The sequence below is a fragment of the Ambystoma mexicanum genome, chromosome 2q (assembly GCF_040938575.1).
Source record: "Ambystoma mexicanum isolate Mex_15411 chromosome 2q, UKY_AmexF1_1, whole genome shotgun sequence".
In the NCBI taxonomy this organism is placed as follows: domain Eukaryota; kingdom Metazoa; phylum Chordata; class Amphibia; order Caudata; family Ambystomatidae; genus Ambystoma; species Ambystoma mexicanum.
Genome location: NC_090924.1, coordinates 1,391,204,611 through 1,391,218,981, shown reverse-complemented (window position 1 = coordinate 1,391,218,981; position 14,371 = coordinate 1,391,204,611). Strand labels below are relative to the sequence as shown.

The window sequence follows — 14,371 nt, the reverse complement described above, 5'->3', positions numbered from 1 at the left end:
TGCTTGTATGCATTCGTGCAGCGATTTAGGAAATTTGAACTTAGGTGGCAATAAAAATAGCGCAATGTGTCCGCGCTTACCAGATTTCTACAGCTGATCTGGGATGGCTTCCTGGGCAGGCCCGCTGCTCCTGCAGTGTCGGGCCTCGTGAGATGAGCTCCAGCTCATAATTAAGGATTCACCAAGGATTCACCTTGATTGCTATAATAGAGCCCCTCAGGGTAGCCTTAAAAGCGTCCCACCTGACTTGTGGCAATGTGTCCCCTTCGGAATTCTCGACAAAGAAGCGTGCTATTTCCTCCTCAATTTCAGGGGCCAGTACAGGATCTTTGAAGAGGGGGATAGGGTACCGCCACCTCCACAACCCCGCAGGTCTGACCCCTGCCTTCAAAGATATGGACAGGGGAGTGTCATCTGACAACGTTGAAGATCCCGACGAGATGTCCAACACCCTCCAGAGAAGATTGGCTGATAGCCAGATATAGTCAATTCTTGAATGGGACCGATGGACGTGCGAGTAAAAGGTGTGCCCTACAGCTTCTCCCTGAACCTCCCGTCACACGTCGACTAGGGCCAGATTGGTGAATTTCTCCTCCAGGGCCAGTGATGGTCTACCCTGTGGGCCCACCCCTCCCAGAGTTCGATCCCTCGCTGGGTCCCATGTGATATTGAAGTCGCCAGTAAGAATGATAGGGGACTTGGCAAAGCTCTCGAGCTTCTCCAAGGCCTCCTGCAGGAAGCTGTCCTGTGCGGAATTAGGAGCGTAGAATGTTGCCACCGTAATAGGGGATTCATTGCCCTCAAGAGAAACCGCTAAGAACCTCCCTTGCTCATCTGCTGTTTTTCCAGCTATTCGTAGGTCCAACCTGTCCCTGAGAGCCAGTAGGACTCCTGCTTTCTTTACCGATTACGTCGCCTGTAGCGCCTTAGCGTAGCCCCAAAACTTGACTCTTCCCCTGTCCACCGATCTAATATGGGTCTCTTGGAGCGTAACAATGTCCGGCCTTTCTCGCCTGATGAAACGCTCCACTTTCTTACGCTTTATCAGCGAATTTAGGCCGTTGACATTAAGAGAGAAGTTCTTCAACGCTCGCTGGGCAGACATAGTAGTTCAATAGAGAGAAAGGCTATCCCCCACTGCACTTCCTAGATGGGCTTTCGTAATCTAATGCGCAGCAGAGCCCCAACATGCGTTCTGGACCCATGATTTTCCCAGACTCCCCTCCTCACCTCCCCCCTTCCCCCTAGCAGAATGGGACGACTGGCCTCAGCCCCCCTCGAATCAAAACCTTGACAGTCGACCCATCGTATGCTCCCCAAGAGTTCCAACGCGGGATATCCCAATCCCATTCCAAGAAGTGAAACCCTGTTCCCCCCGCCCCAAGACCCTAGCTAACAGGCGCATGAAGCTGCTCTAGACACTTGAACTTTCTCCGCTGTCATGCCCACCCCAGGCATCATAATTCTGCCTCTCCGGCATTAGGACATACTAAAGAATCATTTCTGCACCCCCAGACCACTCCCCATTTGCGGACAATTCGGGAGCAGTTGGTTGACACCTTTCTTCGACTTCTTGGAGCAGGCCGTGGACCACTCCCATTCCCTCCGGGCAGCCCTCAGAGATGTTGGCGAGGCTGATGTCGGTGGAGCCTCGTCTTCAAGGCCCAGCAGGACTAAGCCCTGGTCACATTTGGTAATCTTCTGCGCAGACCCTCGCCACTCAAAGACCAACCCGAAGGGGTGCAGCCATCTGTATCGCACACCTTGTGCTCTTAGATGGGAGAGAACCGGGCCCATTCTCAGTCGTTTGTTTAAAGTTATATGTGCCAAGTCCTGATATAGCGCAATCTCTGTGCCATTGTAAGTGCTATGACCAGCCTTCCGTGCAGCTGCTAGCGTCCGATCCTTTATAGTAAAGCTATGCATCGCTACCAGGACGTCCCGAGTCCTTGCACCCGGTTCGGCACGTTTGGGGTCCACTCTGTGGATCCTGTCGAAAACAATATCCTCTGAACCCGGCACCTCCAGGACATTTGCAAAAATATCCTTGACTGCTTGGTGGAGGTCTTGATCCGTGATGGTCTCTGGAAGGGACTTTATTCGAATGTTTGAGCGCCTAGATCTGTTTTCCAGGTCCTCGACCTGGAGCTCCAAATTGTGAGTGGCGGTAGCCAGCGTATCCAGGAGAGTCTCGGTTTTCCTTGCGTCTTCGGCGATGTCCTGGATCGCCCTCTTGTTTGTGTCCACCCTTTCCACTTGCTAATGTCCCTATTGATCTCCTGAAGGCCTTCCGCCAGATCTTCCCTGAGGGCATCCATTTGCTTTTGCCCCGCTGTGGTGATCTTCTCCACTATCTCGGCCAGCAGGAGTATAAGCACTGACTGGGTGACCGGTTGTTCCGGGGCGTTCGTGTCTGCCGAAGAGTCCCCTGAGGGCCACTCACTAGAGCATGCTGATTGGGAGTCCTCCAAGTCTTTGGCCCATAGCTTAGTGAGAGCATTCTCCTGCGGCCTCCTCGGGGGTCTTTGAGGGGGCTGGGAATCCTTGGCTTTATTCTTAGATATAGGGCCTCATTACGGCCCTGGCGGTAAGTGGAAAACGATGCCGGTAAAGGATTACCGGCATCGCTTACCGCTAGGTCCGATTACGATCCGAGTAAGTGCAATTAGCAGCACCGTAGTTAACGGTGCCGCTAACAGCACCAAGGGCGCGGGCACGCGACCCTCCCATGCCGGAAATAGCGGCATGGCGCAAATTGGGGAACATCACAAGTCAAGCGGACATGCTCTTAATGCCCTTGCGAAGGCCGTAAAGTTCCTTACCGCCATGGTGCAAATACCGCCACCGCAGACCAACCGTAAATGGCCATGTGCAGTGTTCCCAGCTGCCACAGGTGCACACAATCAGCACAGGTGGAGGCAATACAGACTCACCAAGTACAAAAAGAGCACACCCCACCCCTTCCCACACCCAGTCACACTCCACAATGATTCCAATAGGACTAGCAATGTTGGGGCTGGAGGACCTGATTGCAATGCAAGTTCTACAACAACAGGCAGCATAGAGGAGACGCAGGAGGAGAAGGAGGGCAAGGCAGGGCCAGCAAGCCCCACCAGCACAGCCAATGCCACCACGCAGGCAGCCCCAAATCCCACGCATCAGAGCCAGTCCATTCAACCTCACTGCTGAGCAGATCCACACCTTGTACCGTTTGGACCGGGACACCATCACCACCTTCGTGGACATGATACACAACGACATTGTCAGCATGATTGAAACATCCACCGCCATCCCCCCCCCCCACTGAAGGTAGTGTCCGTGCTCCACTTCCTGGTCACAGGCACCTACCAGCACACAGTGGGGCACTTGCATGGCATTTCACAACCAATATTCTCACGTACGCTGATCCATGTGCTCAATGCCCTCCTCAAGCACACAGACGACCACATTTCCTTACCACGGTCTGCCCAGGAGATTGCAAACACCAAAGTGGGTTTGCATGCACTAGCCGGCATACCTGGTTGCATTGGTGCCATCGATTGCACCCATGTGGAATTGGTGGTCCCACATGCCAATGAGGTAGCGTACCGCAACCGTAAACTATTCCACTCAATCAACGTGCAAATGGTATGTGACTCCAACAGGATCATCACACATTGTTGTGCCCGATTCCCCGGATCAACCCATGATTCAATGATCCTGCGTAACTCCACAATACCACGCTACATGGAGCAACATGCAGGGCCAAGGTCCTGGCTACTCAGTGAGTCTCATGTCATGGCCATGGAAATGTGAAGTGGGTAGGTGATTGACGTATCAACGCATACTTTACATGGCTGAAAGGGGGGGGATGCATACTTTATATGGCTGAAAGGGGGTGGGGAGATGCATACTTTACCTGGCTGAAAGCAGGGGGGGTGATGCATACTTTACCTGGCTGAAAGGGGGGGGGGGAGATGCATACTTTACCTGTCTGAAAGGGGGGGCGGAGTGATGCATACCTTACCTGGCTGAAGGGGGGCGGGGGGGTGAGTGATGCATACCTTACCTGGCTCGAGTACCAGAGGCAATAGAGCCAGCTCATACCCTAAAGCAGCCCAAACGTCAACTGACACCTGAACACATAATGCCCGATGTAAGCAGCCCTACCATGTGAATGAAGGTGTGTCCCAACCATGACACAACCATCTGCAAGTGCACTGTACCGAATCGGACCACATCGACCTCAACAAAATGCACCTATATGCAATGACTTCAGCCAATACACGGCACCAAACACCATCAACTGAAAGGCCAGTCCCCCATAACTGCTCACAAAGGAGGCACATGACGGACAAAAACATCAATACACCACTACACAGACACCGAGGCCCCAAAGAATTGCCTAGCAACATTAGTAGTGCTCAGTGGGGTCATCATGAGGCTGACAGCAATGTTGCCATGATGAAAGCATTGATATCACTAGACACCTGCCAGGTCAACAAAACAAACGCCATGGACTACCACAGTGGATGGGCACTCACAAGGCACTGGGCCCCCTGCATACACTGGTTGATGGCATGCAAAACAGTCCATGAGAGGAATACACATATACCGGTCACATAGTGTGACTCCATTTGTGCATGTAAATGTGGTACAAAGTAAGAGATGTTTGCATGCCATGGTGGCACCTCATGATTTGAGATTTGATGTCATGACTGACACATACATTGTTGCCCACATACAGGTGATGCAGGCTATCCCCTGAAGAGGTGGCTCCTTACCCCAGTCCAGAACCCACAGACCCAGCACGAGGAGGACTTCAATCTTGCACATAAACGAACCCGTGTGGTGATTGAGCAGACCTTTGGCCTATTGAAGGCATGGTTTTGCTGCCTCAGCAGGTCTGTTGGGGCACTCCTGTACCGCCATGAGAAGGTGGCAAAGATCGTCATGGCATGCGTCATGCTACACAATATGTGCATCAGACGGAATGTGCCCCTGCCCCCTGACGCTGAACTGCAACCACCTGCGGATGAGGATGAGGAGGGTGGGGATGGGGCAGCACCTCAGGGAGGCAGCGATGCACAGGAGGGACGTGACATGCGTCGGACTCTGATCAACCAATGTTTCTAGCACACACGGATGGGGGGTGTCACATGGAGATGGGGCACTGTGTGTGTCTGGGATATGCACACTGTGGACTGTTCACCAATAAAGCACACATACGCAATGAGCAATGTCCACACATGTGATTTGTGCTGAAGCAAAAATTGTATTGTAAATGTGAATTCAATTAACACACCCACTCCCCCCTCCACCCTCAATCCCCCAACACACCCACTCCCCCCTGCCCCCTCAACCCCCCAACACACCCACTCCCCCCTGCCCCCTCAACCCCCAACACACCCACTCCCACCTCCCCCCTCAACCCCCCAACACACCCCAACTCCCCCCTCCCCTCTGAACCCCCCAACACACCCACTCCCCCCTGCCCTCTCAACTCCCCACAAAAGTACGTGGATGCCTGTGATGAAGTGCCTAATGTGGGATTGTTCCACTGGGCGGCCTCTATTGGAAGCCCCCTCTGCCGGCCCCCTCTGCTGGCCCCCGGGGCACCCCTGCCTGTACTCCGCAGGTTCCTGGCCGACCTGCGGACGGGGCTGCTTGGGGCAGAACTGGTAGCGGAGGAAGTACTCGGCTGCTCACTAGGACGCATGTCCCTCATTGTCTGTACAAGCTCCGAGAGCATGTGCCGCACCGCGGTAAGTTCGGCACAGATATCCTTGGTGGAGGATTGAATGGCTGCCTTCACAGTCTCGGCACATTTTAGCATTTCCGCACTTGCACCTCTACATTCGGCCACATGCTGAGTTAGGAGTGAGGACAGTTGGTGTTGGCGTGTTAAGATTTGGTCCAGCGACTCTTGGTTTTTTTGGGCATTGGATAATACCAGTGGCGTGTTCATTGGGCTGCTCCCCTCCTCCACACCTTCCACTGGGCGTGGAGTGGCTGGCCAGGAGTCATCAGGGGATTGCCCCTGTGTGCCATGATCATGCAGGCTACATGGGGACAGGTAGGGGGAATGAAGGTGGGCAGTGGGGGGACATTCTACATCATCATCATTCCCCACATCACTATCCGAGCAAGCTGCAATGGCAGCAGTCTCCCCAATCGTGCTGCTTCTTGCAGACACAGTCCCTTCAGTGGCCACCAGTTGTTGGATGTCTGTTGCTGGTGGTACCGTGCTGCTTGCCTTGGTGCTTATCGGTGCCCTGGCCTGTGTTGTGGCCGTCGATTTTGGCTGCTGTGGGGGTTTGTTTGGTCCAGCAGAGGTGGAGGGTTGGTGTGGTGTCACTTCAGGCCTGGCCTTCTTGGGAGGTGTGGTGCCAGTGTCTTCCGCGCCAAGGTCCGAATGGAAACCTGTGGTGGAGCAAAGGAGGGAAAGTGTTATTGATGGGTCAGCAGACAAGCAGGCATTGTGATGACTGCCATCATTTTGATAACTAGATGATGCACATTGGAGGCAGTGACATACAGGTTGTCTCCCTTTTGGGTGGGAGAAGCATGCAGGAATGTGGGTGCCTACAGTGAGAGTGTGCATACTGCATGTGTACAGGGTGTAGGTCAATAATGCCTGTAGGCAGTCTTCTGCTGATGTGTCGCGTTAACCCTATTAGGCAACATTGTGCTTCCCATGAAACTGGACTTTGAGGCACCTACCTGCGTCACCTGATGTGGGGACTCCTCTCCCCATTTCTCCGACCCCCTCGATGCTCCTGATGCCAATGGTTGTGGCACATATCTCCTCCCACGACTGCAATTTTATCGGTGAGTCTGCTCCTCCACGAGTTGCCATGCCCAGGTTTCTGTTGGCAGACAGTATACTCCTTACACGGAGCCAGAGGTCGTCTCACCTTTTCCGGCACTGTCTTGTGGTGCGGGCTGTTGTTCCAACTGCACTGACCTGCTGTGCGACTAGGTCCCATATGACCTTCTTCCGTGCTATTGCCGGTCTGGTCATTTCAGTTGAGAATACAACGTCCGCGTTTTCCTGTAGGATTTCCGCCAACATGGTGAGCTCTTCCCTAGTGAAGCGCTCCTGCCGCAGCCGATCGCAACTTTTCTTTAACAACTTTCGGCATTCTGACGATGGGTGGATGTGGGTGAAGGTTTGTGGCGGGTCTCGGGGTCAGATGTGCAATGGTTGTGGAGGATGGCAATGGATTGTGTTTTTAAAGATGGCCGCCGTGCTCTTTCCCGTTCCGGTGCGATGGTGCAACTTCCGGATCCGCTTCTTTACGGTCACCGCTTATAGCGGTCACCGCTATTGGCGGTGATCGCTAATATCGGTGGGTAGGGTGGCGGTAGTGCACCTTGCATGGCATACAATGCCGATAGGTGCCGTTTTTGGGACGTTACCGGCATGGCGCAGATTACATTACCGACATGGCGCAATGCTCGTGCCCGAGAGGTCGTAATGTACCGCTTTTAACCGTTTCTGGACAGCACGGACACGTTAGTTGCGCCATGCCGGTATTGTCCATTAATCACCGCCTGGGTCGTAATGAGGCCCATAGTGTCAAATGCTCAGGATGGCGTGGTTCAAAAACCGGAAGTCCGGGGGTTCTGCAGGGCCAGATAGGTATGACTGGATGCGAGTCTGAGGGGGAAAGGGTCTGAAGGTCGCTACAGTCCCCAGCGCCCCACCGCACCCCCTCAGGCACTGGCGAGATCCGGCTGGGCAGGGGTCCGCTGAGTGTGCTAGTTTGGAGAAAGCAAATGGGGCGTCCAAAGTGCCAGGAGGCAGAAAAGAGACCACAAGCCTACCTCCTCTGTTCCCGGGCTGCACCGTCTGCTGTGCCAACCAGTTCAAGTCCGAGGGATGGTGGGGGCCCAGAGAAAGGGGCCACAGAAGACTGCAACCACTTATTGATAAACGAGTGAAGGGAGAGCTTCCAGATCCCACTGCACAGCCCTCCATGGATATGGGTGATAATACATCCTGGGTGCGGAGGGCCCGCCCTCCTCCCACCGCCACCAAGGTGGCGATCGTACCTGTGGTGCTGATCCCAGGGGGGGGCGACAGCGTCCCCAGCTCCCACGCTGCGGGCCGGTGCGAGTCCAGGCAGACGCTGCCACCGTAATTGACACAGAGGGGGGCAGCTCCCCGCAGGGCCAGCCTCTCTCCGAGGCCTCCTCTGAGTGCCCCCTCCCGTGCCAGCTGGTGTGCCTCCCGCCGGCGTTGCAGATCGCCGCAGACCGAGTCCCCGGCCCCTCTAGACTGGTACAGAGCTGGCGGCCACATGGGTCCCAATGAGCTGCGAGGGCAGGGAGAAGCCTTGCAACCCGCGTCCACCAAACTTTCCCGAGATGCAATTCACCTAGTATCTTCAACCGCCCGCGGGTTGAAGGCTGTCCTCAGCTTGGTACCGCCGCGGCAGTCGCAGATCGCCGACTCCTGCTGGGGCTGCCTCACGGTCACAGGCGAGTGACCAGTCCGCGCCCCCCGAAGTGCTACAGGGGCAGACTCAAAAGGAGGTCAGATTGCAGCTCCTCCGTTACCAGGGGGGCTCCACCACCGTGTTCCGTCACCTGGGTTGGGCAGCGCCGAAGCGATGGGCTACAGTCAGGGTCTCGGGGGACGGAGCTCGGCGGCCGTGGTGTTCAAAGCACCGCGGCCATCTTGGAATCCCACCATTAGCTATCTTAGTGCAGTAGAGGGACCAACTAATTCAACCAATGATTCAGTCAATGGATGGTAACAACCAGATTTCCAAAACCTACCTGTAAGAACGATGATCATCGAAGTCGCTGATGTTTGCAGGAAGGAAGTTGCAAGAATGCTGACGTGAAGTCAGAAAGCATTACAGAGCCATTGTTTCTTGCTGATGTCAGTGCTTGTAGTTTTTTTTCTTTTATTTTGTTGTGGATGAAACAAGGGCCTTTGCCATGCCATGCTATTCATGATGGATGATGCCATAGGTTTTGTATTTAGGGAAATCAGGGCTGCAGGGTTCCGTTTTCCAGTGAGGCAGGCAGCTGCATTGTGGACAGGCTACAGCCTACAAGTTTCGGTGTTGGAAAGACTGATGTAGATTCTGTTGCAATATTTGAGATGAAATGAATGCATGGATGATGGTTATTTTGTGGTTAATTCTGAGGAAGCCTTTAATGCAATGATGACTGAACTGGTTGGAGCATCACAGGCTCTAGGGATTGTAGTGCCCTGTACTGCTTTCTTAGCACCTAGGAGAGTCTTTCTAGCTGGGCTGACCTTGTCAGGATGTCATGTTAGTCCACCTGGCATTCTGGAATACCTGGCACCACCACCCCTGGTACCTTTGGTTGTCTGTATGGGGTACGGCCATCTGACTCTATGACTGCTGTTAACCCAGGGTGTGGGCCTGACTTGGTTGACTCCATGGCCACCAGACCATTCTACACCACTGTAGGAGTAGGCTTAAGTCGAGGATGCAGAGGCCTTCCCTTTCTCCTCTCGATCCTTCTCAGCACCCCTGTTCTACATCCTCCTTGTTCCTTTTACTCATCTGCTTGCTCCCTCTTTTCCCTCCTATGGCCTCACCTGAACTCTCGGCCTGTCCATCCTCTCTGTCATTTCAAGGCTCCTTGTAAATGGTCTTCCTGTTGTTGTTCAACAGGGGTCTTGCTTGTCACCTGTATTGTTTATTATGTTCATCACACCTCTGTTTGAACTACTCAATGCTAAAGGGGTGATATACACAAACTATGCTGATGATACTCAGTGTCTCATCCCACTGTCAGGAGATTACATCAGGGCCACTGAGGCTGTCAGCACAGTTTTTTCCCTCATTCAAAACTGGATGACTGTACATATGACTCTGCTTGTTCTATGTTATGTATGTTATGTCTACGCTACTATGCCTACGGGCCAGTTCTATGCGCAATATAAATACAAATATATAAATAAGTTCCTCGCTCTCCTGGCTTCTTCCTCCTCTCCACCATCCTAGTTAAACTCATCCGTCTCTCACTCACTCTTATCCCACGTACCCTTTTTCACTCTCTTTGCCATCTGCTTCTCTCTCCACCTCTTACTCGCTCTTTTTCTGTTCCTTCTCCGTTTTGAAATTTCACCTCTTTACACTTCTTCCCCACCACTACTGTCAACTGTTTGGTCTGCGCTCTGTCATCTCTCATCCAAGTCTTTTCTCTCTTCCCTATGCCCTTTTTTCCTCTTAAACTCTCTTTTAGTTCCTCTCACTTCTGTTATCTTTTCACCACCTCTGCACCCCTTTCTCACACCTTTGCTTTTGTCTTAGCCTCCACTCCACTGCTCCTCTTTTTATACCTCCTCTGCTCCTTTCTATTGCTCCCCTTGTTGCTTCCTCTGCACTTTCACCACTTCAGTTCCTTTCTTCTTTCTCTCTCGCTATTACACCTCTACCTCGCTCTCCTCCTGTATCTCCTTTATGTTCACCACCACATTTGGGACACTACTTTCTTTGTACTCTTAACTCCCTTAAGAGCTACCAGACCCAGTGCAGGGGGTTGCGATTGCATTTATTAAGTATATACTTGTGGTTCTCTGTGTTTGGGTTGCGGTGGATCTATGTGAATGGCCAGTATGTATCTGAACACACATACAGCACTTGAGATTACTCTGTCTTCAGCCCACAACAGGGTTCTGCACGCTGACCTTTAAAAAGAGCTGGCCACCAACTTTCCTTAATTTTCTATGTGGATGCTGTTCCTGTTCTATTGAAGCCCAGAGATTCCTGCTTCTTATTATTCTGACTCTGATTGTTTGTAGTCTGTGCCAGCCTACACACAGTTCCCAGACCGCAGGGTGGGATGCGCGTTTTAGATACAAAACGTTGCAACTCGTCAAGGAGGTTGATGTGAATAGGGTGTTGAGAACTAAAGTCAAGACCTTATAAAAAGACGGTGGAGAAAGTGCTCTGAGCCAACTTGTAGAGATGTTCAAGTGGCCAACCTATTGGTGGATATTCTGGAGTTCATTCCGTCTACACCCTGTCTTCACTTATTTCAGGCATAACATGCAGACAACGGATGAAGAGGCTAGTGACATGCCTTATTTATTTGGCTCAACTTTCTAGTTACCCTCAATAAATCTATAAGTAGTATATCTATTTTTCTGCCTGGTGTTGATACATGACTGCGGGCTGCTGGTGCTCTCTAACTCACCTCTCGATAATCAAGGGAAAAGACTCCAAGAATTGTTCCAAAAGAATGCTTTTTCACATCTTGGCAGGGTGGGAGCTGGGTGAACTTTTTTGTAGTTAACTCTTTAAGGTGGAAACACATCTCCCTACGTGTTTAATGAGCTAATATGTTTCAATTTTAAATTCTCTGATGATAGACCCAACTATTTCAAGATAACCTGCTTACTCTCACCATAAGCAGCGTTACTATTGTGGTTAACGGTCTTATACGTGAGTTGCATGTCCCAGTTATGGGCTGGGCTTCATCTTTCATCCATGCAACTCTTTCCAATCTTATGGAGAAAGCTTTTGGATCGTCCCCCTTTGTATATCCTTGCATGATTGAAGCTGGTAAATTAGGTGAACTATTTAGGTGCAGTGGTTACTCTCAGCTGGCTGATGGCATGCTGTTTGCTCACCTGAACAGCTATTTCGCCCTGTGTATTTTAGAATAACGATGTAGTTGCATCCACCCATCTGCCAACCAAGGTATGTATTAGTTTATTGGTGTTTCCATAGTGATGGGCAGCTCAAGCAATCCTCTAGTTGATGGTAATCAATGAAAGAAGGTGTTAGACTTTTAGCTGGTTTCGGAATAGTCCTGTGGCTTTCCTTAAATCTGAACCTAGAATATGAAGAAGGCATCTTTGGAGAAAGTTTCTTGAAAGTTGAGCAATCTTCCGGGTGGAATTGACTTTCATTGTTGTCACTCTTTTTCCTCAACCTCCACATATTTTCTAGGATCGCTATGTAAAAATATGAGGTTTCTGGGTTGTAATTCTCCATACATAATATGTGTTCACATGTTATACCACTCCAATTTCTTTACACCACAGTCACTTTATCACCAATCAAATTACTGTCCAGAAAGGCAAGATTTTGCTTTTCTGTCTGGAGGTATTTGTGCTCTTTATTTGTAGGTCCCTTAAATCGCTCTGGAGGCTGCTGTGCTCTCTAAGTAATAGTTGCTGCAAACTCATTAGAACCCTTTATATGCTTCATAAACAAGACCTCCTTAGTGCTATGCACGCCTGTGCCTCCCCTCTCACCTTCTTAAAGGTATTGGCTTTACCACCAATTAAAATGCCCCCAGTGCCCTTTAGATAGCTACTGATGCAGCGGGCTGCAATATTTGGCTCTACAAGTGTTTTGGACAACCACTCATATGAGCCTTACCCAACATAGTCCACATATAGGGGTCGTGGGTGTCCTAGGCCAAAATACACAGAGAGCCTCTGGTTGCAGACCCTTGACCTGCTGTTTTGCAGCAAGAAACTTATAAGTTCAAGAGCAACTTGCCTTCAAACCTAGGATGTTAAGTGTGAAATAACCTTCCATCACAGGGAGTTCAGTTTATAGTATATTACATCTATTTAGTGTATGAGGAATTGAGCTGGCTCTGCTGGGGACTTGTATATATGTTATTAATGATATCATCTCTGCCCCATGATCAGCCGGGTGAGATATGTTGGATACTGCCTAAATGCGTTTTAAACTAGTTATCCTTTGTAGGGTTTCTCCAAAGACATCAAAGTTCCGAAAGTAAGATACGTTGGCTACATCAAGGACTACGAAGGCGCCACCTTAATGGGATGCGAGCTGAATGCCAGGATTCCCTACACTGAATTTACTGTTATCATCAAGAAGCAAAAAGAGGTATGTGACATCTTACACTGTGTTAAGGTCATTCCAAACTCAAAAACATTCCCTTTCTTTGTTTGTTCACTAGGTGTACAGTGTCTGTCCAATGTCACCATCCGGGGTATTCATGTTGCACAGTTTAGCCCCTTAGTCCCCTCTCATGAGGCATGCTACTTTGCCCTCCTATACACTAAAGTGAACGAATGGGATCCGTTGTATAGCGTGCACTGCGAAGTAAGTCGCCTCTTGGCACTGTTCATCACTATCAGGTAGGGAACAGTTTACCTATCATGACCATTAAAGAGATTGGTTTTAGACATGTATCTTAATCGCAGATGGCTGGGTTCCAGCTGGACTGAGGTAATAATTGACGGTATTAGCAGCAAACATGGGCCCCATACTGCGTACTGCGAGCAGTGTGGCTTAGGCAGATCTCAAACTTCTGGCAGGGTAGTATCCCAGGGTTTTATTGATCAGGTGAATAGTGCGGTTCAACAAAGATGCTGATTGATTGATCTATTATGAAGCATAAGATCTTATATTTAACATCCAGCGAGTGGAGAGATCTTTGGGCTTCCCGAAAAATGTTTTAGAATATTAAGAACTATTCTCACTGCCACCTTTTGGGCTGTTTTAAGGCAGGCTGGCGTGATCCGGGCATACTGGTAGTTACAGTAATCAAGATAGTAGTTAGAGGCCCTTCGTAACAATAACTTTAAGATCTCCCAGAACAAAGGGCAGGACGACCCATAGCTGTTTTTTTTATGTTTATCAAATGGTGATAGATGAGTTTCTTCTTTACTGACAAACTTGAACAGCAGCAACACATTTTTGTAGCCCACATTTCAAAAACTCTTAAGCATCTTTTAAAATGAACCTATCAAATGTTTGCCATTTTTTACCAATGTAAAGGACTTTGAACATTGCATCAAATCCAGACTGTCTGTGAAATATGTGTAACAATAGGTACAACTCTTTCATAAACCATCCATTCATAAACCACTTTACCTCATCTGGCATTCCTGCCATATTCCTCGGCGCATTCACTACGACGGACTAGACAGTCTAAACTAGACGAGACAGAGTGTGTATATCTTGTGAAAGTTATTTTGAACTATTAATTAAACCAAGCCATTAATCATTTTATAAACATGTCCTCTAGATGTTCACTTAAAAAGGGGGCTTCCCCTTCTTGTTTCCAGTGTTGCCACACTTCCCAAACCTACATTTCCATTTATTTATTTGCAAGTTTCTAATGTTGCAACTACTGTTCAAGGCTAAGGACCCAATTCTTGGAAAAGGGCGCATCGATCTTTGAGATCCTGTGTTCCAAGAATGACTCTGCACGAGTCTGCGCAGAAGTGCTTCTGCATGCTATGCGTATTCATGGGATTGTTCACGCAAAGTAACTGTATACGCAAGTTGCAGCTGTAGCGTCCACAACACGCCCCCACGCAAACCACACAACAACCTTTGCACCTACCTTTACCCGACCAACCAGCACCCCTGAAAACTGCATGCAATCACTCATTAATTTGCGTGCA

General features: G+C 50.2%; 1 protein-coding gene across 6 annotated transcripts in view; it reads left to right on the top strand.

Moving 5' to 3' along the window:
- Window positions 1-14,371, top strand: part of KAT2B (lysine acetyltransferase 2B) — a 942,804-nt gene that overhangs the window by 775,511 nt on the left and 152,922 nt on the right. For all 6 annotated transcript variants that reach the window (XM_069648872.1, XM_069648870.1, XM_069648875.1 and 3 more), the window contains exon 13: window positions 12,699-12,842. In XM_069648872.1, coding sequence (XP_069504973.1) covers window positions 12,699-12,842 — 144 coding nt within the window. The remainder of the gene's footprint in view (window positions 1-12,698; window positions 12,843-14,371) is intronic.